The sequence below is a fragment of the Rousettus aegyptiacus genome, unplaced genomic scaffold, assembly GCF_014176215.1.
Source record: "Rousettus aegyptiacus isolate mRouAeg1 unplaced genomic scaffold, mRouAeg1.p scaffold_m13_p_4, whole genome shotgun sequence".
Taxonomy (NCBI): Eukaryota; Metazoa; Chordata; class Mammalia; order Chiroptera; family Pteropodidae; genus Rousettus; species Rousettus aegyptiacus.
Genome location: NW_023416307.1, coordinates 139670056 through 139695164, shown reverse-complemented (window position 1 = coordinate 139695164; position 25109 = coordinate 139670056). Strand labels below are relative to the sequence as shown.

General features: G+C 39.7%; 1 protein-coding gene across 10 annotated transcripts in view; it reads right to left on the bottom strand.

Annotated features, from left to right (window-relative positions):
* Positions 1 to 25109, bottom strand: part of RARB (retinoic acid receptor beta) — a 647500-nt gene that overhangs the window by 133417 nt on the left and 488974 nt on the right. Inside the window, exons 1-2 of one of the 10 annotated variants that reach the window (XM_016124872.2) lie at positions 24422 to 24459; positions 3369 to 3502 (exon numbers count right to left, since the gene is read on the bottom strand). The exons of 7 other annotated variants lie outside the window; for them this stretch is intronic. Coding sequence is in view for 1 of the 3 variants with exons in the window: in XM_016124869.2 (XP_015980355.1) it covers positions 24422 to 24578 (157 nt within the window). In the remaining 2 variants the exon portion in view is untranslated. Of the gene's footprint in view, positions 1 to 3368; positions 3503 to 24421; positions 25101 to 25109 lie in introns of those variants that run through there. 2 more of the 10 variants (XM_016124869.2, XM_016124870.2) reach the window with 2 other exon arrangements.

Below are 25109 nucleotides of genomic sequence, written 5' to 3'. Positions count from 1 at the left end.
CCAAGAGACTCGGGGCAAAGTACACAAAAAGGGGGAGGCCTCAAAAATCCCAAAATACTTTACAAAGGTTGGAAAAAGTCTTCTTCTATGGACGAGAGTCATTTAAAATGAATGAATCCAAAAAGCTTTTCCTGAATAGCTGCCATAAGTGAAAATGTTCTATTGTAAGCAATCAATAGTGAGGGCGCTGGACCTCTATTAAGGCTGTGGTGATTTCACCAGCAATGCTCTGAACTTTCCCATATCTGTACAATGGATGTTCATGCGTTCAATTGTTTATTTTTTCTGAGTGACTATAACATGCCAGGCATTGTGTTACATACGGTGGACGGTACCTGATATAATCCCTTAGCCTTGACAAGTTTGGCTTAGTAGAGAGTAAACCAACAATTAAAATATAACATAGTAGTTCCCAAACTTGGCTGTACATCAGAATTATCTGGGGAGCTTTCAAATATTCTAATGGGCAGGTTCTATCCCAGACCTATTATGCCACAATGTCTGTGAGTAGGAATCAGTCTTCAGTGTTTAAAAAAATGTTTGTTTTTTTTTTTCCTGGTGAATCCAAATTGCAGCAGTTTGGGAACCACTGATATGATAAATATCATAAAATGACAAAGAGGTCTTCAAGTTTTATTCAGCCCCAGGAGAAATCAAAGGAACTTCCCAGAGGAGGTGATCAGGCTGATTTTAAAAAATAAATTGATTCTTTCCATTGTGGTCTGAAATTGAATCCTACAAATGCCATAAGTGAAGCCCACACAAACATAAACGAAAAAAGTCATATATGATAAGAAATAATCTTCAGAAAAATTTTCCTTACCTCTAGTAAAGAGTTAAATATTTGACTATATATATCGCCCTCAAAATTGGTAATCTACGGTCCTTTGTTTCCTCTGTGTGGCGTATTGTACTGAGAATAATGCAAAGAAAAAGATTGCCAAAGCTAGCCTTAAGCAAACAGGCCAAAACAAGTTCTAGAATTATAGCCAGGATACGGTATCAATATAAAAGCAAATTCGTACTTTAATGCAACCTCTGGCCTTTTTGGTAATTTAGCAAAATATATTTTGGCAAGGTTTATTAGGGCTCCCCTTCCCCTTTTGTCCACCCCACCAGCACCACTACTACCGTCAAGACAATGGCAAACAAGGGAGAAGGATAGTCTAATGGCTCCCCTTTCACTAGTCACTTTGGTATTTAAGGTAGCTACAGGGCGCTTGGCCATTGATCTGTTCACTGTCATCTTGCTTAAATCAATAATCTATTAGTCCCTTTAAATTAGAGTTAGATTCATCAAATGCCCTTGAGAGGCCTCAAACATTTTGTTCCTTATTTCAGACAAACAGAATCAGTCTATGGAATGATAAAATTTTGCTTGCAAACTCTGCAGGCTCAGCAGAGAATGTGTCCTGTATTAGCTCATTCAGCGATCTCAGGGAGGCCAAAAAAGCAGTTTTTAGACTTCCCAAGGGGAAAAAAAGGCTTGTGTCATTCAATAAAACAACTGTACTCCAACCAACCTGATGTGATTTCAGTTTGGGGAAGGAGCCTTTGAGGAATAATTCGGATCTGCTTTTTGCCTCCTGCTTTTATTTATTTCCTTGCTTACTTATTGACTTATTAGGTTCTCTTTGGTGCTTGCATCCCCGACAAGCAGTAGCCTCTGATGTGGCATTTGGACTGCTAACCAGACGGGGTTGTCTTGCTTTGTCAGGGAATGGCCAAGACAGAGAAACTTCTGCTACCTGGGCAAGATGAATGATTGGCTCTGTGAGTCCCTGCCCAGAGCAGAGTCGGCACCAGAGGTGCTAAGGGGACTTCTCTGGGCTGCACACATGCAAAAGGGGACAGCGAGCCAAACTAAACCTGCAGACAGAAGCTTCCATCGCACATTTTAAACCTCTCCATCTCTGCAACATAGAGATGGCTGTTACTGAGGAAAACAAAGCTAGAATTACTTTCCTTGCATAAAATTCATTACTGATCTTATTTACTTCTAAATTAATGCTCCTCAAAGTGTGGTCCAGACCAGCATTGGAATTACTGGGGTTAGGGAGGCAGGCATTTGATTTAAATTAGTGATTTTCAGACTAAGGCAAAGTACCATTTCTTACCCACCTCCCAATCCCTCCCTCAAGAATTGAGACAATTAAATAAAAACAAATCCCTAGAAAAAATATATAAAATGAATCTCTAGAAAGGATTTAGAAAATTGATTTCCAAAACACAAGCACCAACATAAAATAATAATAATATATAAAATTACTCTGTCAAATTGCTGTAAAAGTTTCTAAATATTTGCTCTCAATCTCTACACTTATCTCATCGTAGACTGGTCGTAGGCCACTTAGGAATGGACACAGGTCCACAGAAACACTTTAAAAAGCACTACGCTGAAAGACTTCAAACTCAGAGGCCGTTTGCAGGCAAAATAAAAACAAGCTTAATGAAATCTCCACTAGCCAGGATGGTGCAAAGTAGAATGCCAATGCTCCCAGTGACACAGCTTTCTTAAACATGGCCACAACTCTGGGGGTTAATTTGTTCCCAAAATAAGAGGGGGGGAAAAAAATTAATGCTGTTGCCTGTTAAAAAGACTTGGCACTTACAAACCTAACTCACCTGAGAAAACAGTATAAATGTCTTTGTTGTTACAACACACCTGAGTGTCATTTAAACACAAAGCCTCCAACAATAGTTCCCTTCACAATTCCTAACATGCTTGGCATTTTTCTAAAGGTTAGATTAAGTAGCTGATACCATTTTTAAGAGAGAGAGCTCAGTATACAGTTTTTTTTCTTTGTGAGAACTAATTTACTGCTGGCTAAACCATGTTGACAGATTTCAGGATTTTATGTTAGGCCTGATTAGAGGCAGGCAGGCATCTTGTATTATGAAAGCCCTGCCTTTTTACTAGAACCTTCCATGATTAAGACAGTATTTTAATGCACTCTCTGGGCAGCTGAGCCTTACAAGAAAAAAAAAAAAAAAGTTGTAAAGCAAAAGGCATTTCCTGCATGGCCCCAGGGGAATTTTGAGCCCAGGGCTTTGGGACCCGGTGGGAGGGAGTAATTTCAGCTAATTAAGGGAGAATAGCAAAGTGTTGCATTTGGTCAAAACATTCAGTTGGGCTTCATTTTTGTTGGCACCAAAGACAGCCGGTCTGGATTTTTTCCCCCTTTTTTTTTTCTGTGTATTCACTGCAGGATCGCAGGGCCCACAGCTCACATACATTAGGGAGAAAGTCAAAGGAAACGCCAAAGTTCAACTAAAGTACAAGTAATTAGAACCAGATTCTCCACTGTGTGCATGTGCGCATGCGTGTGCGAGTGCGCATGTAGATATTTTATTAAAATATAACTTACTTGAATCCAAATGTTAGAGGGGGGCAAAAGAGCTCCATACTGTCGCTCATTTAATTTTTCTGTCGCCTCTTCCTGAGGGGCTTTTAATCTTTCAGGAGCAGCGGTTTGTTTCCACACACGTGGGTTTTGCAAATCTGTGAATCGCATTCTGAAATTAGGTAATTGTCAAACAAGAAAAATGCTGCTTTGAAATGGTCTTGCCGCACACTGCTGCTGGCTTTGATATTATTAAGCAGTTCCAAGATTAGTCCCGAGTTTGGGGCAGGCAAAGGAAGGAGCGGGTGGGGGGAGAAGGAAAACATCATCCAAGGCCTTTGGCAGTCTTGACTCAGTAACCTGCCCGTGACCCTGAAGAAGTGTGTGTTTGCCCGGGTCACCCGGGATCCTGGCCGAGGGCTGGAGCTGGGTTATGAGAATCCCTGCTATTCTGACCACACAGGCAACAGGTGCTGAACCCAGGCAGGGGACAAAAGGCAGGGGCTGTGCGGGGAAGGGGACTTGGGGGGACAAGAGAAGGGGGGGAGGTTGATTTTTTGACTCCTTAAAGAAAGCCTTGCTTTGCAAAATGTGGTCCCAGGTCAGCAGCATCTCCATCACCTGGGAACTCTCGGCTCTACCCAGAAATGCCTTCCAATCTAAATAGGCATCTTAAGAAAATCTCCCATATTATTCTAATACACATTAACAACATTTGAGACACCCTGATTTAAAAATGTCTTGTTACTGTGCTCACCTCCCCAGAATCTCAAACATTTTGATGAGTCAATTTGGCATGGGAACTCTGTTTCCCCTTTGCACAGGTCCTCACTAAATACTCTACCTTAAGTACTTAATACATTAAGATCTTCAAGCTGGGTGTGTGTTTATGCTCACCAAAAGTCTTCGTTCTCTCCCACGGAATGTTGGCAGTGGATTTTAGTTGGCAGTGGGTTCTAGTTGGCAGTGGGTTCAAAGTTACAATGGAAGAGCTTGAACTAATAGTATCTACTATTTACTGAGCCCTTACTGTATGCCTGGGGCTGTGCTAAGTGCTTAATATCCATTAACCCCTTTACTCCTCCCCAAAACTCTGGGGAGGGAACTGACCAGGAACTCTGCAATGAGGAAATTTAAGAACACGGTGCCTCTCTCAGCCTTTATAGAAGAAATTTTAATGGCTTCATATATATAACTATTATTTCATGAAAACCCACAGCTTTTTAACTTCTCATTTTCCATCTCCTTCATTTATTTCCTTTGCTAGAAACATCACTGGGTGGGGTGTGGTCAGGACTATTTATTCAAACTTGAAAACTGCAGAATTGTGCCCCTCCCTATCTTTTAATTCACAGTTATAATTTTCCGAACACTGATTTGATTCCAGATATGGTTAAATTTGACAAGATAGTTTAGGCCTTAAAAAAGAGAGGCTCAGCATCCACTAATCACTCTCTATGATAGCTACACCTGCCTGGGCTCCCAGCCAGCAGCAGAAATTATTCCTGGGACTGACTTTGACCATGGGAAGTGCTGTCATATTTTCATAAGGGACCACGGCACGTTCAACTCCTACATTTCATTTTTATAATGTGCTTTCTTGCTTCAAGGAACATAGTCAAAATTATCTCATAGGTTATTTGGGGTGACGTTTTTAACAGATGATGCTTTATATCACTATTTTCTAGGACAATACTAAGATAGCTTATGACAGGGTTCAAATAAATTCCCCCTTAAAATCACTTAACAGGCCTACCCATATAACTACTTAATAATGATGTGAACTGAGAGACATTAGAAATGGAACTGTATTCACAGAACAAATGTTGGAACGGGTCTCAGGAGTCATGTGTGGATGAAGCTAATTGCATCGCAATATTAAGATCCCCCAAAGAGTGTATCTCAACACCAAACGATTCAGTTCCATATTCTGCTTCTAATCAGGATTCCCATCATTTCTAAAAAGCAATTATTGCACTAATAACTGACATTCTATTATCTGTTCAAATTCCTGCACACAGATTAAAACCGGAGCATTAAAATGCATATCATTTCATACACAATTCTTGGCCTGTGCACCGTAAATGTATTTATTTGCAAACCACACTGGCGCCAGAGTTACAGAAAAGTAATAAGGAGATAGTTTTTGGAATACTCAAGGAAGATAAAAATGAAATTATGCTTGGTCACACGAAAATCCTTGCCACCCTTCTGAGGTCTAAAAAAGTGCAAGTGAGATTACACCAGAATCTAGCCACACCCCTCTTAACAAAATAAAGTTTACTTGGTTATGTTTGCTGCAAGGAGTTTTTGTTTTGTTATTTACAGGTGTACAATCATGTTAGTGGTCTCAGAATAACTTTGAAACCAATCTAATCCTCGTTCCTAAAACAACAACAACAACAACAACAACAAACTACAGCACCATGAGCCTATAGAAAATGGTGTGCGGGAAATGACGGCCAGGGCACAGGCTTCACTGCCAGATCGACCTGGATTGGAATCCCTCTTCTGCCACTTACTAACTTAATAGAGTTTCTTTACAGTCTCAGAGCCCTAGTGTCTCTTTCATTATAAACTCAGACAATCCTAAAATTCTGGTTGCTGAGTTGGTGAAAGGGGACAATGTTTGCAACTTGCCTGGCACACAGTAAGGGCTTAACAAGCGATAGCCAACCAGGACCTCTGCCCACCCCCCCACATTTCCCTTTCACTTTCTTTAATGTAGGGCAATGATTCTTAACCAGCAGGTATTTTGCCCACGAGCTACTACAGTATCTGGAGACATTCTGGCTGTCTTAATTGGGGGCCACTACTGGAACTTAGTGGGTCAAGGCCAGGGATGCTACTAAACATCTTATAATACACAGGACAGTCCCCACCCCTCAAAATGAATAGCCTGGCCCAAATTATAAACAGTGCTGATGCTACTTGTGGGGAGACTTTAGGACAAAGGAGTGGAAGAGCAAATAATGCCCTGCAGCTCCGGAGAAGTGGAAACTGCACAGTCCTAGATGGTAGAAGGCACAAGCTCAGTCCCTAACTCTGCCTGTACACAGTCACTTCACCTTCCTGAGCCTCTGTTTCCTAATCCGAGCATCAGAGATGACAAGTGTGCTTACTACATTGCAGGGTTTATATTTTGTAAACTACAAAACTATAAAAACACAAAAATTATAACATTATTAGAGTACTTTGGGGAAAAGTGTTAGGTAAGCCATATATTAATGTGATTAATATTGTTACCTTAGAAGGTGACAGAAACATCTCTAGAGCCTAATCGATAACTTACAACAATATTAATAACAAAGTTATGGAGCATGTACGATGGGCTAGCCAGCATCTCCATTCTGTTCTGACCACTTTACATATATTAATTCACTCGATCCTCATAATGATCCTATGAGACAGCTATCCTTAGTATTTCTTTTTTACAGGAAAGAAATTGGAGACACAGGGTGGTTAGGTAACTTGCTCAAGGTCATACGGACCAAACCTTTGAGCAGGGATTTGAAGGCAAATGGTCTTTGGTTCAAGAGAATGGGTGTAACCCAGGTGTTGGGAGAATACAATGATATCTCTCTTATGAGACTACACACAACTTCTTTGGCAATAGGCTGGCAAAGTCCCTGGCAGCAGGTTTAAGAATTTATAGACTCTATCTAAGTCAAACACACACACGTATATACAAACACACTCACATAAACACTCACACACACACACACACGCACACAAAATTACCCCGTGATAAGGACCAGAAGTCAAACTGGAAAACTAAAAAAGAAAGAAGCTAAGGGGATAGAAATAAAGCCCCTTTTTTTCCCTTTCCAGTCAGAGCAATAAAGTAGGAAAGTCCCCCAGACGCAAACACAGGAATGAGAAGACACACACCCACAACCACACACAGACCCCTCGAACCTCTCCAGCATCTTCCCTGCTGAGAAACCAACCCCCAGCAGGCAAAATGGCAGCAGCTAAGACCAAGGTTCAAAGGCCTTTGGCAGTACTCCAAGGGCGTGTGACTACACATTGTTAGGAGCAGTAACTCAGCTAAATGTGGCCTGCTGTGCTGCCTGCTTTGGGGCTCTGCTGGGGAGCAGGGGAGCTCTGGACCCCACCCCCCCATCCATCCCTAAGCTGGTTCTTCCCCTTTTGCCAGAGGGTCATATGCACTCCCGTAACCAAAGTTTATCTGGCATCAGAAAGAAACAAACATCAAAAATTCCAAAGTTGTATGATAGCTCTTCTGTCACTGTCTATAGATTTGAATGCCCTAAATGATGAGCTGAATTACGCTCTCCCTTGAGGACCATAGTATGGGAGGAGTGACTAAAAGTAGAAAGATAGATAGTAAATATCCTTACCAAACCTTCCAGTTGAGTAATATGAAGATTCTTTTAGTGCTGGAGATGAACATAACATATCAGGTCAAAAGGATACACTTGGGGGATATTTTATTTTCAAAGATTCTTACGTTTCTATATGGAATTATTCAGATTACAGAAATGCTAGAACGTTGATTGTGTTTTTCTTTCCTAATGGTATTTCTCACTATTTCTTGATGTGAGAAGGATGAGAATTTCAAAGTGCTTTAATTTTGGTTCTTAAAAAAGAAATTGCTATGGAAAACTTAAAAAAATAATAATAATTCAAAAAAAGTTTTACCAATCTCTCAACTGTGAGCAGGCCCCAAGGCTTACTTTTTAAAAAATTTTTAAAATTTTTTTTTTATGTTTCATCCTTCAGGAAACTTTACAACTTTGCCTATAAGTTGAGGCTTCTGGTTGGAAGTGTGAACTCTGGAGCCAGCCTGCCTAGGTTCAAATCCTAACTCTTCCAATGACTAGCTGTGTGACTTTGGGCAAGTTACTTAACCTCTCTGAGCCTCATTTTCTCCTTGTATAAAAGGTTCATCTATCCCTCTTTGGATCATTGTAAACAAGAAACAGGAAGTCTCTGTAAAGCACTTGGCACAATCCCCCTCACATAGCAGTGTTACATAAGCAGAGTTAGCACCATTACCATATCAAGGGTCATCCTCGTGTAGATGAATCTCAACATTATTCACCTCCTCATCTTCCACCTACATATTAATCTTATGTCTTCATTTCCTGGCCTTCGCTTACATTTCCCTATCAAAATAGTAGTTGCTCCTGATGTACCTAAGAGATTCTCTATAAGCTAATATGAGTAAAGCAAGTTGTGTCACCTTTGCCTCCCTACACTCTCTGTCAACTGTCCCTTCCTTCCCAGCCTCTCAGACATTGATCTAAAATACTGCAATTACCATTTTCTCATGGGTTTTCCAGGCCCATCCCCAATTCACACACCTAGAAGCCTCAGAAGCAACTTCTTTAAACACCTCCTTAGCACTGTGGTCTAGCATTGGAAAGCCTTCAGCAGTTGCTGAAAACCTAGAGCAGAAAACCTTTGGAAGGAACACATGGGAGAGAAGGCAGCACAGGGCGGTGACTACCAGCCAACCACATCCAGCTGCTGACAACTATTTATTGAGCACCTGGCAGGGCCAGACACCATGCTGGATGCTGGGTTAGAAAGAAGTTAGAAGACACTGTTCTTGGCCCACGCAAATGGACAACTAAAAATATCAGATGGCAAAAAATGGCCCCAAGCTGGAGGAAGGAGTTGATAGGAGCCCGCGTCTGCCATGACATGGCATATCGCTTGCACACCAAGGGCTTCAGCTGCCTTGCCTTTAAATACCCTGTGCTTAAAAAAGTGCTCAGTACATAGTGTGAGCGCAATAAATGTTGGTTGAAAAAAATTGATGAATGAAAAGAATGAAATCTGCATAGAAATCCTTACATGTAATAACACAAAAATGATGATGGTTTCAGCCAATTCCGCAGGCTCTGCTAACAACCTATATTATGTGGTCGTGGATGATTTGAGGTGTTTTCACTCACATTACCCCACTTGCTCCATGATGATAAAAGTATGAAGGAGAGCAGGGACTATTATCATCATTATCCGTTTTTAAATCTCCTTTATCGCAGGAGAAAACTGAAGCTTAGAGTAGTTAAATGACTTGGCCAAAGTCACACAGCCAGGAAATGGCTTAATCCAGAAATGGCTTCCTGAATTCACACACAAGATTATTATAAACAAGTAACAAAGCATTCATTTCTAATCTAAGCCATCCTATTAATTTTTCATGTTTTAGGACAAAGTCAGCAAACTTTTTCCGTAAAGGGTCAGACAGTAAGTACTTTAGGCTTTGTGAGCCACATGCCTGGTCTCCCTCATAGCTCCTCAGGACTGCCACTATAGGGAAAAGGTAGCTGCAGACAAGACATAAACAAACAGGTGTGGAATATTCCAATAAAACTTTATTTACAAAAACAGGCTACAGGCCAGATTTGGCTCCATTTTCTGAACCCCTGCTTTAAGACAAAAGATATTAAAACTATTTCTTCATATAGTAACTGCACATGTTACTGTAAAATCCATGCTTTTCTTTGCTTCCAGGGTAAAGACAGAGTATGATAGCCGTATGTCACAGAGATGTGAGAAGTACTTTAAGGATGCTAAAATTATAGTGTATATAGTATTTATATACACTATAAATGTGTAAGGTCTGCACCTTTCCTTCAAAACTAACCTCATGTATACATTTTTATTAGTTAGGGAGGTCAATATGTCTATCATAAATACAGTTTAAAATTCCTTCCTATGTATTCTGTCTATTGGGATTATTTATCATGCCTTGTTCCCTGGCCTGCAGCCAGGCGGAATATGGGAGTTTTAATACCTTTAATCCATTACATGGATTTTTTTTTAGAGCTCCATAAGACAAAATAAAATGCACTCTCATGGTCATACATGCAATAAACCTGATATGCCATTAATATTTCATGTCCCATCTTATATTTTAGTTGTGACGCTTTCCATGTGCAAAATGGACAAAATTTCGGCCATCTTCTTGCTCCAGTTTTTTTGCTGTTGTTTAGAGAACTCCTGAAAATTCATAAACAATAAATCTCACTGTGACTTCGAGGGGGTGATTAATTTTGCTCCCTAATATTCTTAACACATATTAAAGTAATTGCGTGAATTGGTCGTGTTTATTTTTATTAGGCCATGTTATCTCGTTTTGAAAAAGAAGCGTGCATTTATTTCTACAGCCAGTGAGTACGGTACCTAGTGTCTGAATATGGCCTTCTTAATTTAAGAACCACACCTCTGTGGATCCACCATTATGTGGGCCTTTACCCTGGAATCTGAGCTGCTCCTGTGATTTCCTTTTGATCAGCAGGCTGCATGGCAAGAGTAATGTTATGTTACACAGGAGGCTAGATCATAAGGTTTCTGGGAATGCTTATTCTGGGGGAAGCCGAGTAAAGGGCCCTGGGACCACCATGCTGCAAGGAAGCCCACATCACTAGAGCAGGCCACTTGGAGACTGAGATGCTCAGACAGCCTTCAGTTGTTTTAGCAATATCAGCTGAGGAACTAGACATGTGAATGGAGAAGACACCTTGAACATCTAGCCCTATTCCAGTTCTCAGTCCAGCCCCAGCACCACCAGACTGCAGCCCATAAAAAGATCCCAAGTGAGGCAAGTCCTTGAAAGTTAATAATAAATTGTGTTCTAAGCCATTAAGTATTGTGCTGGTCTGTTATATAGCAATAGATAACTGAAATTAATTCTATAGTTATTATTAATTGAAGATTATTTATTGAGGAGCCGTGAAGAACCTGTGGTCAGGGCCCAACTCTTCCAGAATCTGGTAGATAGTAATTTGACATCATATATATTGTGCAAGCTTTGCAAGCATTCCTGCCAGTTACATGAGCAATGGAATAATTCCATCAAAAGAAATGAATTACATTCTCGATAAAAAAAAAAGAGTATGATGATTGCTTGGCTGTGAATTTAAAGGCTGTGATGATTAAAATATAGAATAAAGCTCTTAAAAAATAAAAATGATAGACTGTAATGCAATGAGTATTTTTTATTTTTCTCGAATTGCTTATAAAACTGGCTCACATCCACCTGAGCCCACATATGAACACCACCTGCCTGTCACCCGCACACACCCTCCTTTATTTTGAGAAGCAGCTGTCTCCTTATAGGGTCGTTGTATTTTTATTTGTTCCTCTAGGGGACAGACTGAATTAGCCTCCCCACGCTGGACATTGCAATTCAAAATAATAGCAAAAGACCTGCAGGTAATGGGCCATAATACTCACTTGATACCCACTAAGGAGGGTTTCGATCACTTGCTCTCTGTTACCTTTCGCGAAACATCTGTTTCACATGAGCCAGTTAAAAGTGCATACATCTGTAAATAATAAGCCTGTGTGTGCACATAATTTAATGAATTAGGACATAAAAAGGAATTGAACAGTAGGGGCAAAGCAATTAGAGTAACTGCCCATTTTGTTAAAAATGTATTGTTTCCAGCTTTCACTTGGAAACCCTTTTATTATTCTGTGGGTTCTGAGGCTTCCAGCCTTCCTCATTCCCCCTCCCCACAAAGAAAACAGGAGTGTACTTTGCATAGTTGGCAGAGGGAAGGAAACCTACATTATGCAAAGCTGAGGTGGGAACTTCCAACTCACTTTCTCCTCCTCCAGAGATCATCAGTGGGTACCTGAACCTCTCTGTGCTTGGGAACTCTCATCTGAAAAAACCAACAATAGCAGTACTCCTTCAGGTGGCTGTGAGGTTTAGATGACAGTAAGTCATTTTGTGCACTTGGCATATAATAGGCACTTAATGAATATTAATTATGATGACAATTATTTCATTCTTTTAAAAAACCAATCACAACCTGCAATCATTCAGGGGGAAAAAATATATACCTTGGTTCAAAAGTTTTTCATGATTTGGTCCTATTTCAATTTACTTTCACTATTTTCTAGGGATGGACCAAAAAAAAAAGGGGGGGGGTAGGGGGAGTTGGGGAGGATGAGCAGCAATGTCCTGGTTAACAGGAAGTACAATCAGAAAATGTTTCTAGGATATCAAAGTGAGTGCCAGAAGCCCAAGGAAACATCCCATTTTCATATTCTCAGGCCAGTTTTCCAGCTAACACTTTATAAGAGCTTGCCGTAAGAGCAAACCTGAACCTCCAAGTTTTGACAGTTCACTGACGTTTACTTCAGGTGTTTTGAACAACCCACCAGTATACACATTAAATAAATAAAAGCAGAGACCACTTAAACATGTTCCAAATTTCAAGTTCATTTCCCTGAACTTTTTTCAGCATATTTCTTGGACACCTACTATACTCCTGGCAGTGAGTAATAAAACACAGTACATACATATAAGCAGGAGAAGGTGCTGGTGGGAGACAGAGCATGGCATTTTCTAGGACACAGGCTGAGGCTTCATAAAGTGTGGCCTTTTTCTCTCTGCCTCCCCAAAGTCAATAAGATATTTAAGCAGAGTGAAAGTAGCTTTAAAATGTTGGAAGATACTCTGTGTTCATTTGAAAACCAAGCAGGAGTGGAGCACAGGACTAGAAATTGTATGCCACATTGATATGATCGCTACAAAGAATATAATTAAGTCCAGCCCACTGGGATTCTGAGAAAAATCTTGGTTTAGCTGGGCAAAGAGAGTGTTAGCAAAATAAATGCTAAGAATTTGCCAGGCCCCAGGAAAAACAGTTCCACCCAGAAGGAAAACAAGTTAAACAATGACTGAAATCACCACCCTGAAGTATTCTGTTTACAATCTCCTACATTCTATTTGCCATCTACATAAAGAGATAATTAGAGCTCTTTAAAAGCAATAGGAAAGAATAAAGGCTGAAGGAAAAGGGAAATAAAGAGAATGAACAAATATTGGGAAAAAATATTAATAGCTGAAGTATACTGAGCTGTGTTGTTCGATACAGTAGCCACTAGTCACATGTGGCTATTGAAAGCTAAATAAATTAAAATGAAATAAAATTAAAAATTCAGTTCCTCAGACGTATTAGCTACATTTCAAGCGCTCGATAACCACACACAATCAGCAACAACTGTGTTGGACAACACAGAATTATAGATCATTTCCATCGTTGTAGAAAATTCTACTGGACAGTGATGATATCCTATATTTTAGGGAGTGATGTGCTTGTACATATCCATTGGCTCAAACATAGTTAACTAAGTCCTGACCAGGCACCAAGTACTACATTAGCTCTGGGAAAACAGAAGTAAAGGACACAATATCTGACCTCAAAGACTTTCCAGGTTAGTAAGAGAACCTAACCAAGAAAAAGCAAATACGAACACACACACACACACACAAAGGAGAAATGGGTATAAACACAGAAAACAAACTTGGTAATTTTAATGGTAGATATGGTGGGGGTACTCACAGGTGTTCCCTGTTTAATTCTTTATTCTTCATTTAAAAACTTTTTCATAATAAAGTGGGGGGGGGAGACTCTATTTATTGAGTCTTATCTATCAGATACTTTAAATATACTCTCTTAAGGCTATGACAAGCTTGCAAGGAAGCTTTATGGATCCATTTTACAGATTAAGAAAAAAAACTGAGGCAGCTTGGAGCTCCAGCTCCCACAGCAGAGGCAGCGCCTGAAGAGTGCCCAGTCCCACTGTGTCACCCTGCACGTGACCGCTCTGTACACACTGTAACACAGGGCAGCATCTTACAGATTTAAACCTACTTCCGTCTAGACCCACTACATGACCGTTAGTAAGTCACTTCAATTAATCCACCTCTCTATTTCCTCAAAATATATAATTCATGGATAATTCCATTTTAAACAAAAGAAGCAGGTGGAATATGGCATATAAAAATCCAAAATAAAGAACAGAATATTGCACTAAACTATATTTGAAATCATCGAAATAAAAGCATTAGGCAAAAGGCTAATCATCATCATTATTTATGTAAACTTCATTAAACAGTGATACTGGGACCCTCTAAACAAAATAGATACTTAAAATAAGTGGCAAATGATGAAATACTGAGTCAAGCCCATCATTTCTTAGAAAGTTTCCCCTCCTCCCTTTTTTTAAAAAAATAATAGAAGACACAATTGTCATGCTGCTTACCTAAGAGACGCCACCTAGGAATCATTAATACCATCTCTAGATGAGGGTTACCAGGGAATCAGAATAACATGAAAAACCTTATTTCTCATTTCTCACCTTCCCGTGATTCCTCGGTAAATACAAGACTAATCCTGACCCCGACTCCTGTGATCTATTCAGAGTTAGGTCAGTGCAGACTTCAACGACAGAGACAAACAGGACGGAAAACAAAGGACAAAAAAGCAAAATAGTCTCATAGTTTCCTCCACAGTTTAAAAGGCTGCAGCTTCTATTAAAAAAATAACGTCATCAGAGGAAATGACGTGAGCTACAGTTCTATTCCTCTCTCTTTTCTACATTGCTCCCAAACCAAACGCTCCATGCCCTTTGCTTGGTATTGTTAGGGCATAACAATTTTTCTCCGGAATTTTTCACTTGGCTGATGGAGATGACAGAGTCTGACTGTAAATAACAGCACTTGGAAGATGGGAAGAAGACCTTCCTGGGACTTCAAACCCAGCTCTACAACTGTGTGACATCAGTCATGTCACGCGCCTTCTCTGAGCTCAACTGCCTCTTCTGTAAAAGAACAATAATCATTCTTTCCTTCGAGGATTATCTGTGAGGATTAACTGATAATGTACATACAGCCCTGAGAGTAGATTCTGTTAAACACTTAACCAGCCGTAAAAGTCCAAAGTAACTAAAACCTTGCAACAGTTCTTCAATTTAATCTCTATTGTCAGAAGGCAACAATATTTTTCTTATCATAGGGAATGTATGTGATGATGATTGCTATGGTGAACTCAAGATGGTGGTATATTCTTTGTCACTCTCATCAAGAGGTAGCCTTATTGAATCTGGGCTGGCCCTGTGACTGCTTACCCACGGAATTTTGTGAAAGTGACTGTGTGCCAGCTCTGGATCCAGCCTTTAAGAAGCTTTCGCTTCCTCCTTCTGGGAAGGCTCCCTCAGAATATTAGTGCCACGCTGTGAGAAGCAAAAGTCACATGTAGCTACTCTAGTTGACAGCCCCAGCTGAGCTTGTGGCCAACAACCAACATTAACTGCCAGTCATGGGAGTGAGCCTTCTTGGACTTCCAGCCCAGACGCAGTCTCATCTGACATCATGTGGAGCACATCTGCCCAGCTGAGGCCAGTCCATCCACAGAAAAATGAGACCATAACTTATAAGGCCACTGAGCTTTGGGCAGTTTGTTACACAGCAATAAGTCACAGAAACAATTATAAAGAAGCAAGTGATACTTAAAAACTTAATCTAATCAGACCCAACCCCAGAAGAACACTCTTGAACAAACACTCCAGAAACATCTACATGAGAGTCTTCAAGAAGTACATTTGGAAGACATGCACTTACTCCACTGCTCAAGGTGAGGTTAAAACTCTGCTTTGTAAACCTCGTTTAGAAATAACATATGAGGCCTAGACACAGAAAAACTTCAAGCCTGCTCCTAATGACAAAAATGTGGAACCCACTTGATCCCTCACCTTATCCACCAGCTGTGGTTCTCGGTGGTTTTTATTTTATTTTATTTTTTTACAAAATAAAACTCAGGTTCAAAGTCCTGAGAAAAATATTCCTTCTATAAGGGGGCTATATCACAAGGATTTGTGTACACAAGTTTCTTCCGTACACTGTGCATCCAGAAAAAGAAGGTACAGCGTTAGATTCATCTTGGTGTCCCTCGCAGAGCATTTCAGGGAGCCTGGAACATGGCAGACAACCAAGAGCCCTTTGTTGACGAGAACACTGCAAGATCTAATCCATCAGGGAGTAATAAAAATGTACCGTGCCCTTGACAGCATCCTTGGGCGAAGTGTATTGTGACAACTTCGAAGGTGACAACGCTCACTTGTAAAAGTCAATCCATTTGTACTAAATCTAGGGGTTTAGTAAATAGATGCCACTGAATCAGGACCATCGTGCTATCCAAACTGTGACAAATGGGAAGGACTGTCACCTAAGTTATGAGCCACAGACAGAGGAACCATTTCACTGAGGAAAAGAGATACCAACTAAAAAAAGACTGTTTACTACGAGCCAAGGCACATAAGCCACAGGTGTCATGCTGAAATCAGAGCAGAAGTCTCCTCAGTGACGTCTGTTATATTTCCAGGGTGAGACTAGAATCCTCATTTACATTATCTCTACTCTTTCTACAAATCCTGCAAGGTTGACATTATTAGTCCCATTTCATAGAAATAGAAATAGATCCTGTGTCGAGTCAGGCCATTTCATTACCTCAGACCATGAGGCAGTAACAGGGATACAGGTGGAGAGAGGCATGGGAGGGCAGTGTATGTGAGTGGGAGTGGGAAGAAACAGCAGTAAAACTCTCGGAGAGTGACAACTTTTCACAGCCTCCGGGCTTAGGGCAAGGAAATCATTACACCTTCTCCAGAGAGCTCTCCGTGAACAGGTGATAGGATAACCTCCGTAAGCGTATTTGCAGGTTCTGCCCGCTGGAAGCCCATGTGGGCTTCAGGAAACTCTTGCCCAATTAGCAGAGAGATGCCCTGCTCAACAGCTCCTTCCAACATTCTCTGCAGAGCAAGACCTATTCATCCTATCTCCAGTTCCTATTGTTTCCTCTGATAAGCAGGGCCCCAGTGAACAATTAAAGCTTTCAATAAATAATCTCTAAGCACATTCATTTGATTGAGTGTTATTTGATACAGCAGTTAGTTTCAATGGGGCAGTTAATATTGATCACATAAAGTACTCCAGACAAACATGAAACAGTTCCAGAACTCCATGGATTATTACCCTTTATCTGCCAGTCATCTGGGTTACTTGTAATGGTCATGGAATTTAAAATCAATAATAACAATTAGTGTTCTGTACACCAAAACGGATGAATCATGTGAAATGGGTTTTCATATAAAATCAAAGGTAAAGGGGGCCTATAACATGGAGAAAAGCTCTCTGAATTTCCAGGACACATTTGGCAAGGTACTTTCAGGCAAGTCTTCTGAATGGGCAGCAAGAGAAAAAGAAAGATATTTAGAAGATGGAGCTATAAAAATGCATGTGAAACCCTTGACAGTCTTAATCCAAAAAGATGAAGCGTAAAAGATAAAAGTGATCAAAATGAGAGCTAACAAACGTAGTAAAATTAATGGGACTGGTGATTTATTTCCTCCGAGATGCGTTTCTAGCTACCTTTTTCAGCTTCCAATTCATAGGCATTAATCGCGATTTTTTTTTCGTTTTTGGTAATAAACTGGTAACAACGGTATTTTAGCTTTGCCGCCCCACTACTGTTATGCCTGGATAATTAAAATGCAAAGCAACAGAGAAATGTTTCATCATTAAGCTGTAACCAGCACACTATGTGAAATCATCCATTCCAAAGACTTGTTTTTCATCAATTATTTGTTATTTATCTGATGTAAATATAAGGAGGACTAATTAAAATGTATGCCTTTTTATACGGCTTCTTGTCATTAAAGCCAATGAAAGCATTTTGAGGACCATAATGAAATAATTATGTTTGCCTTTAAGAATTCTCTTCAATAACACATGGCAGTACTGAGCTAAATTAAAACATCAGGAACTAAATTTCGCTTGTCTCCATTTCCATTTTAGTTAATTATACCCCCAAGCTTTCCAATAGACCAGACCCTAAAAAATCTTTTGAAGCTGAAATGGCCTTCAGATCATCAGCCTTTTTATAATTATGGACTTTGATGACAAGACAAGGGTACTGTAGCCCTGAAAGCATTAATGTTTTTGAGAACAGGGATTTATTATATGAGGTCTTCATTTGCTCTGCACATTAGAGAACTGTGATAAATGGGATCCAAATATTCCCAGTTAATTGACACACCTGGTCTTATCTGCATCATTCCTATCACAATATTTTGAATTCGGCTATGGGGTTTTTTTGTTTGTTTTTGTTTTTGTTTTTTTCTGATTTAGTAAAATGTTAATCTGTGGTGATCAATAACAAAAACAAAAACAGACATTTCACTAAATCTGAGTCAAATTGAGAGTGACTTCGTCTTCAATACTAAAACTTAAAAAAAAAAAAGGAACGATGTTTAAGAGACTGAGGAGGACCTATGAACCTGAAAAAACAAAACAGGACACTTTCATTTGAATTTCTCCTCCAAACCTCAAGTTGAAGATGCCTGCGAAAGGGGGCGAAAAATCCAAGTTTAAGAGAAAAGGAAGACGGAAAGAAGGGAAGAAAAATTGCTCAGTGGTGTCAGGGCTCGTGTGGCAAATGAAATAGTTTTAACAAAGTTGTCATATGATGCAGATGGGGCTGGGACATGGCATTTAGAAAAGTAAGGAGGAGTCCCAGGGATTTACTCTAATGTGAATTTCCACCCATTTTGTCCTATGTGGAGAGTTGGCATGGTTCATTGGTGATAATATTTGGTGACTGCTAGATAGACTGTCTTATGAAACATCTGAGGGAAACTGTTAATGGCCAGGAAACAAATACCTATAAAATTGCCATTATAATCTCAATCCATTTTTATTAAAATCACTTCCTTCCCCACCAAGTTATTCTTTGTTCTGATTAGAGAAATCTCCTTTTGGGAACAAGGGATATTGTCACCCACTATCGCGCCTGTGAAAATGAGCTTTCTTCTCCTCATCTGAGCTGGTTCACTTCGACAGCTGTTGTGGGAGGCCTGGAGACTCCTGGAATCCCTTGTGCCCTGACCAGAGGAGGTGCTCAGCCAGGCCGAGTCGCCTCCCTGACGTCAGTTCCTGTTATCCTCTCCTTATCGTGCGAGGGACCAAGAATCTTATCTTACTGAACGGCCTCCCTTTCAGCTCCCGACCCTGTAAGGCCAGAGAAAAATCAAGTCAGCAGTTCCACTGCCTGTTTGAATTCCCACCTCAGAAGTTCTGAAAGCTCAAGATAATTCCTGCAGTCTCACCCTCTACCGTTTCCTAGGTAGAGAGAACTTTTGCAACTTTTTTTTTTTTTTTTTTTAATTCATGTAAAGAGTGTTAAGGAGAGTGGGATGGGACTGGGACTGGAATCGTGCTTCTTAACAATGAAGTAAGGAAGCTGGGAAGGAAGAGGAGAATTCAGGACAACATATTGACTGATGAGGTTGTGTTATTAGATCTTACAGATGGGGCAGGTTATCTCATCTCCTATTTAACAAGAAGTACTTAGGCCAAGCCACTTACAGACAGAATACTGATAAATCTGAAACCTGAGTTAACTCTGCTCTCCTCTCTCCATCACCCCCAAGTCCAACTTTTTAAGAAGGAGCTGGTGAAAAATTGATACAGATTTAAGCACAGTAATTCAATTTAATAATTCTACCCCTCCCCCACTCCCAACACACACACACACACACACACACACACACACACACACACACACACACAGTGCTGGAGTCAGAAACCCAGTCGTAATACTAAATTCCATTTGGCAAGGGATGTCTTCTATTTACAGATGTATAATTTGCAACAAAAGGAATTCATGTTCGGAAGAATGAGAAGCACAAGGCAATCTTCAGTAATAATGGAAAAATTAAGCTGTGAGCACTCTAGTTATATTGACCGTAGAATACAAACAGAGACTTTCTGTGCCACTCGTGGGTTCAGGGGGCAGCCTAGGAGATGTAGTAATATTGAAATATCTGGCCTATTTCAATGATTTATGTGAGAATTGTGGCAGTATATTTGAAAGTGGGTTATTCTAGAAATTCAGAGATGTATGATTGCCACAACTACCCTATAATTTGAAAGGCAAGATTCCACATTAATATCTTTTGGAAAGGCTTCTAGCCAAGATTTTTCTGATTAACCTTCATCCAAAACTCCCATTTCCGAAATAATCTATTTAATTGATAGTTAACTGAATTTATATTAGAACATTTAAAGTATAAAAATGTCATTTAAGGATAAATTTATTGGCACTTACACGTAACTCAAACTCAATAGAAGATTCTTTTTAAGATGTTCTAAAATGAACACTGAATTTATTGTTTAATAAGTCCTGTGCAACTTGAAAGAGTTTTATATTTTGCATCTTGATTTTACATCTCCATCTGCCTCCCAGAGTTAATTTCTAACTAGAAGTTTCCAGCCTTTAAAAAAATTTTTTGATTTTAAAGATTATAAATTCCTTGAGAGCAGAATTTATAATCTTGATCATTTATCATGTATTTCCCTTCTGAAATAGTTTATTGATGCTTGTAGAATATATAAAGGAGAAAACGGTAAGGTTTTCTTTCCTTTTCACTCAACTCAGGGGCTTAACATTTTGAAGGTAAATTATAAACATCTGATATCCAGAAGAACTTGCTTTTACTTTTATGCTGTAAAGAAAAGTTCATGACAGTACTGACCGGTTATATATGGTTAAAGCCTGGCTTCCAGAAATGAGAAGAAAACTGATTCAGTACAGCTAACCTATCAGAAATCGCCATTCTGGTCATTTATCTGCTAAGAAAAAAAAGGCCTATTACAACGCCATGGCTTTGTATTTGTGCTCGAGAATCAAATTCTAACTAGAATTTCCAAATCGATTCCATAGCCGAATTTTAAGTGGACAGATGTCTACCTCTCCTACTGTTCTATTTTTGGAATCCACCTTGTTCTGGCAATAAAATTTAAACACGTGCATTTTTTTTCTTCTAAGTTGCACATCAATACGTCCATCCCTACCCGAAGTACAAAGTTATCTGAATACTGACAATATTTATTTTAGTATATCTTTTTTTTTTGGAAAACTTTGTGAATCTTCCACTTGTTTTTAATCAACCTTGTCCTGCACTCTCTGAGATTTAAGCAAAAGTCCCTTTTCTTTTCTTTCTGATGGTATTAGTTACCACCGTCATGTGGCCGAGAAGCAGAAAATTATGTCCTACTTTAGAAAAACAATTGAGCCTTTTCAACGAAATATTTATTCAAAACCCCATTCAATTCATATGGTGGCTGTCAGTCTTTATTTAGTCTCTCTTTCAGAGGGTATCTTTGATTTTGCCACTTTGACCCCAATTTATATCTCACTAGGAGAGGATTTAGATACTCTTTAATGCTTAAAATTCAGGTCTCTGGGCTCTGAGAAGGGGACTTTTTCCATTCCTTAATCACACATCGCTACAGTTTTTTTTTTAAAAAAAAACATTATTTTTCCTTATTAATGAGCAAAACACTATTTCAAAAAGAAATTTTTTTTTTTTTATTCTTTTGATGTGTTGAGTAGGGAGAAGACAGGGAAAGGGGCCAAGAAGTTGTCACACTCATGATTTCACTGAAAGCAACTATATTTAGACCACAAATATTAGGATTTATTCTATGCCCACTGGGCAATTAATGCTGAAAACATCTGGAGCAGCCTAAAACCAAGATAATCCAGGAGGCATCTGAACAGAAATTTAGTGACTCCATACCTTCCAAGGGCAGTCTTAAATCTTATTATTTATACCACATTCCCTTAGCAGCCCACTAATCCTAACTTCGCATTTTTATAACTAGCAGTTCACAGGCCTTACTACAATCGGCAGCTGGTTGAAATACCATTTTTGTCTTTAAAATTAAAATAGAAAATAAAAAGAATATCCTAACACCTTTCAAAGAAATTTTCTGGCGTGTTTTACATCCAAAAGGTATTCTCTAATGACTATATACACAAACACGCATGCAATATGTACACACACACACACACACACACACACACACACGCACCATTAAAAATCAGTAGGATCTCAAAACAGAAAATAGTTTTGGTTGGAATTTAGTACTATTTTTTTTCCTTCTTGCCCACTGTTTCCTCTGTGTTAAGAGCACAAACAGATCTGCTTCTCGTCAAAACAGTCATTAAGCAAAATGGAAAAGGTTGTGGCTTTTATGTTTTTATACAAATGTAGCCCTCATGTGCTTTTATTTCAAAAGGCTTAACTAGCTAGGTTACCCTGAACCAAACTCTGTATGGCAGACATTTGTTAAAATTTTTATTTATGCTTAAAAACTTAATCACTTGAACACCTAAACTGAGCGGTCTTAAAGTGGTTTATGGAGGAGACAGCTCTGAAGGGGAATAAGCAATATTTACATTTTACTCATTTAACCTAAAGTTAGGGTGTGGGATTCAAACCCTTGTGAAATTGACCACAATAATTACTAATTGCCCTGCTTACAAAAATAAGACACTGGAATTTCTTAAATCCCTTTGTCAAATGCCTTTATTTACTTTTTCTAATGCAAGTTTCTTTGATTAGCTGAACTTTGCTGTTATCAACACTTCTTGCTTATCCGCTCGCCCTAGGCGAATGACACATTTACCACTCGCTCTTCCTAGATAAGGCAAATCCCTTGTTTAACTTGTTCAAGAACAAACAAAGCTTTCCCCCCTACTCCTACAACTTAATGGGCATGTTTGGAGGGTTAATTACAAAAGGGAGAATGTCTACTTGGAAAAGCTCTATTAGGTCTAATAGCTTTATGCCAGTGTCTTGAGCCTTTTTTCCCCCCTTTGTTAAAAAATATGTTTCATTAGAACTTTCTCCTACAAGAAAAAGTTTGAAAGCCCCATTTCCCTGAGATTCTAAGTTAAATTGTTCATGCTGTTTTAATTGCTAGAGAGGACAGATCTAAAAGATTTGTTAGAGGGTTGCAAAATTATTTTGTAATGCTCAGCTTCTTTGAGTCTGCAAAGAAAACAGGCAGCAGGAAAGAAAAGGCATTTGGGAAGCAGCTGAAGATTAAGACGCCTTCTGAAAATGATACTTTTTGCCCTGGTTATGGCTCTACAAAATATTAAGTCAGACAGCCAGACTGTTGGCATTAAATGGTTATTGATTTTTTTCGGCTACAAACCTGTTGATTTCCTGGCCCAAGAAGCAAATCTTTACCCTTAAGAAAAAGTTTCAGAGAGGGCAATTAAAATCTTGTTATTGTCCCCTGTTTCTCCTTTTTCTTCTCTCTTTAGATAAGCCACCATGTTATTAGGAAAACTCAATTTCTTCCAGTTAAACTTTGACCTCTTTGAAAACAAAGATTTAAAATGTCATTTTCAGGCTAATGCTTCAATGAATTGTCAAATAAAGTACTAAAAACATTTTGATAGATAGCTGAGCCATTTATCTAAATCACTGTCAGGGCTGCATGCATCCTGCAGGCTCCCACTACAGCCACCGAAGATGAGATTTTCTGAGACTTCTGGTCATTTCTCAAGCCTGCAGCCAGGCTACTGTTGACCAGATGCATGCCTCGGCACCGTGTCAGCATCAGATAACCAAGCAGTCAATATTTAAAAAAAAAACAAAAATCAAAAAGCTGGGCTACCCCCACTTATATTTCCTTTCCTACAACCCATGTCCAGGTCCCCAACTGAATTGCAAGATATGGAAATAATGGATGGCTCAGCCCAAGGGGTGTTCATTGCCAGTAGTTTTCTAGCAAAACAGCAACTTCTTAGAGCAACAAAGTGACTCGGAAAGGTGGCAGCAGGGTCAATGCTAAGAAATATTGCTTTTCCTTAGCAAGGAAAACATTGGAGGCAGCAGCTTTAACTGGTGGTTTATGAACTTCAGGAGCAGCGGCAACCTTAATCAGACTAAATTCCTTGCAAGGAAGATATCATATTTTAATTACTTTCGACTGTTGAAACACACAGGCTGGGGATATATACAACTAGTAGCTAATCCAAAGAATAGCAAAGTTAAATTCCCCTCTGCATACATCTTAGAAAAACTGCACAATGTGTCAAATTGCCTTACTTGAAGAATGTTTCAAAGTCCTGTGGTCACCCTCTACTTTTTTTTCCCCTCCATGCATATTTTCAAAACTGTTTTCAAGACACTGTAAGTAAGGTTGGTAAGGAGAGGAGCGGGGGTCGGGAGAGGATGTTTGGGAAGAAAACATCTAACAGGAAATTTCAGCAGAGGGGATCAATATGCACACGCCAGCATATCACACCCTTTCAGCATTAAATCATTAAATCCTTTGTCTTGCTACCAGTGCAGTTTGTTTCCAATGTCTTCATTGCATGCAAGAAAGACAATTAATTTTTTTTTTCCTTGGTAGAAGAAGGGGAAAAAAAAAATAAACCTACATTGAGCAGTATGCCGATGCTGCCATTCGGTTTGGGTCAATCCACTGAAGCATGCTTTGAGAGCTTTCTCCTGGAGCATGCAGGAAGACGGACTCGCAGTGTAGAAATCCAGGATTTGCCCAGGACTCACTGACAGAACATCCATACAGTCAAACATGATCTCCCCTGCACCGAATGTCTGCAAAAGTGCTTATCCTCTAGGTGTGGAGGCAAATGGCATAGAAAAGTCCACCCAACTCCATCAAACTCTGCCCCTTTTTTGGCACGTAGGCTGTTGGTCTTTTTCCCAGCCCCGAATCATGAATTATGACAGACAAGCCAGCTAAAAGCCTGTAATTGATCCAAATGATCATTTACCATTTTCCAGGCTTGCTCGGCCAATCCAGCCGGGGCGGGGGTTCCCAGAAAGATTCCAAGTTCTCCTTCCAAGCAAATGCCTGCAAAAAGCCTTCCGAATGCGGTGCAGGTCCTATCCAGACGGTGCCCAGACAAGCCCTGCCCGGCTCGCTCGCGTCCTCGGCATCCCAGTCCTCAAACAGCTCGCATGGGGGAATTCTGGTCCCCCCTTTGGCAAAGAATAGACCCTCCTGCCTCTGAACAGCTCACTTCCTACTACTTCTGTCACACAGAATGAAAGATTGAATTGCCTAATATATGCGAGTGAACTTTCGGTGAACCCTTCCCGGGC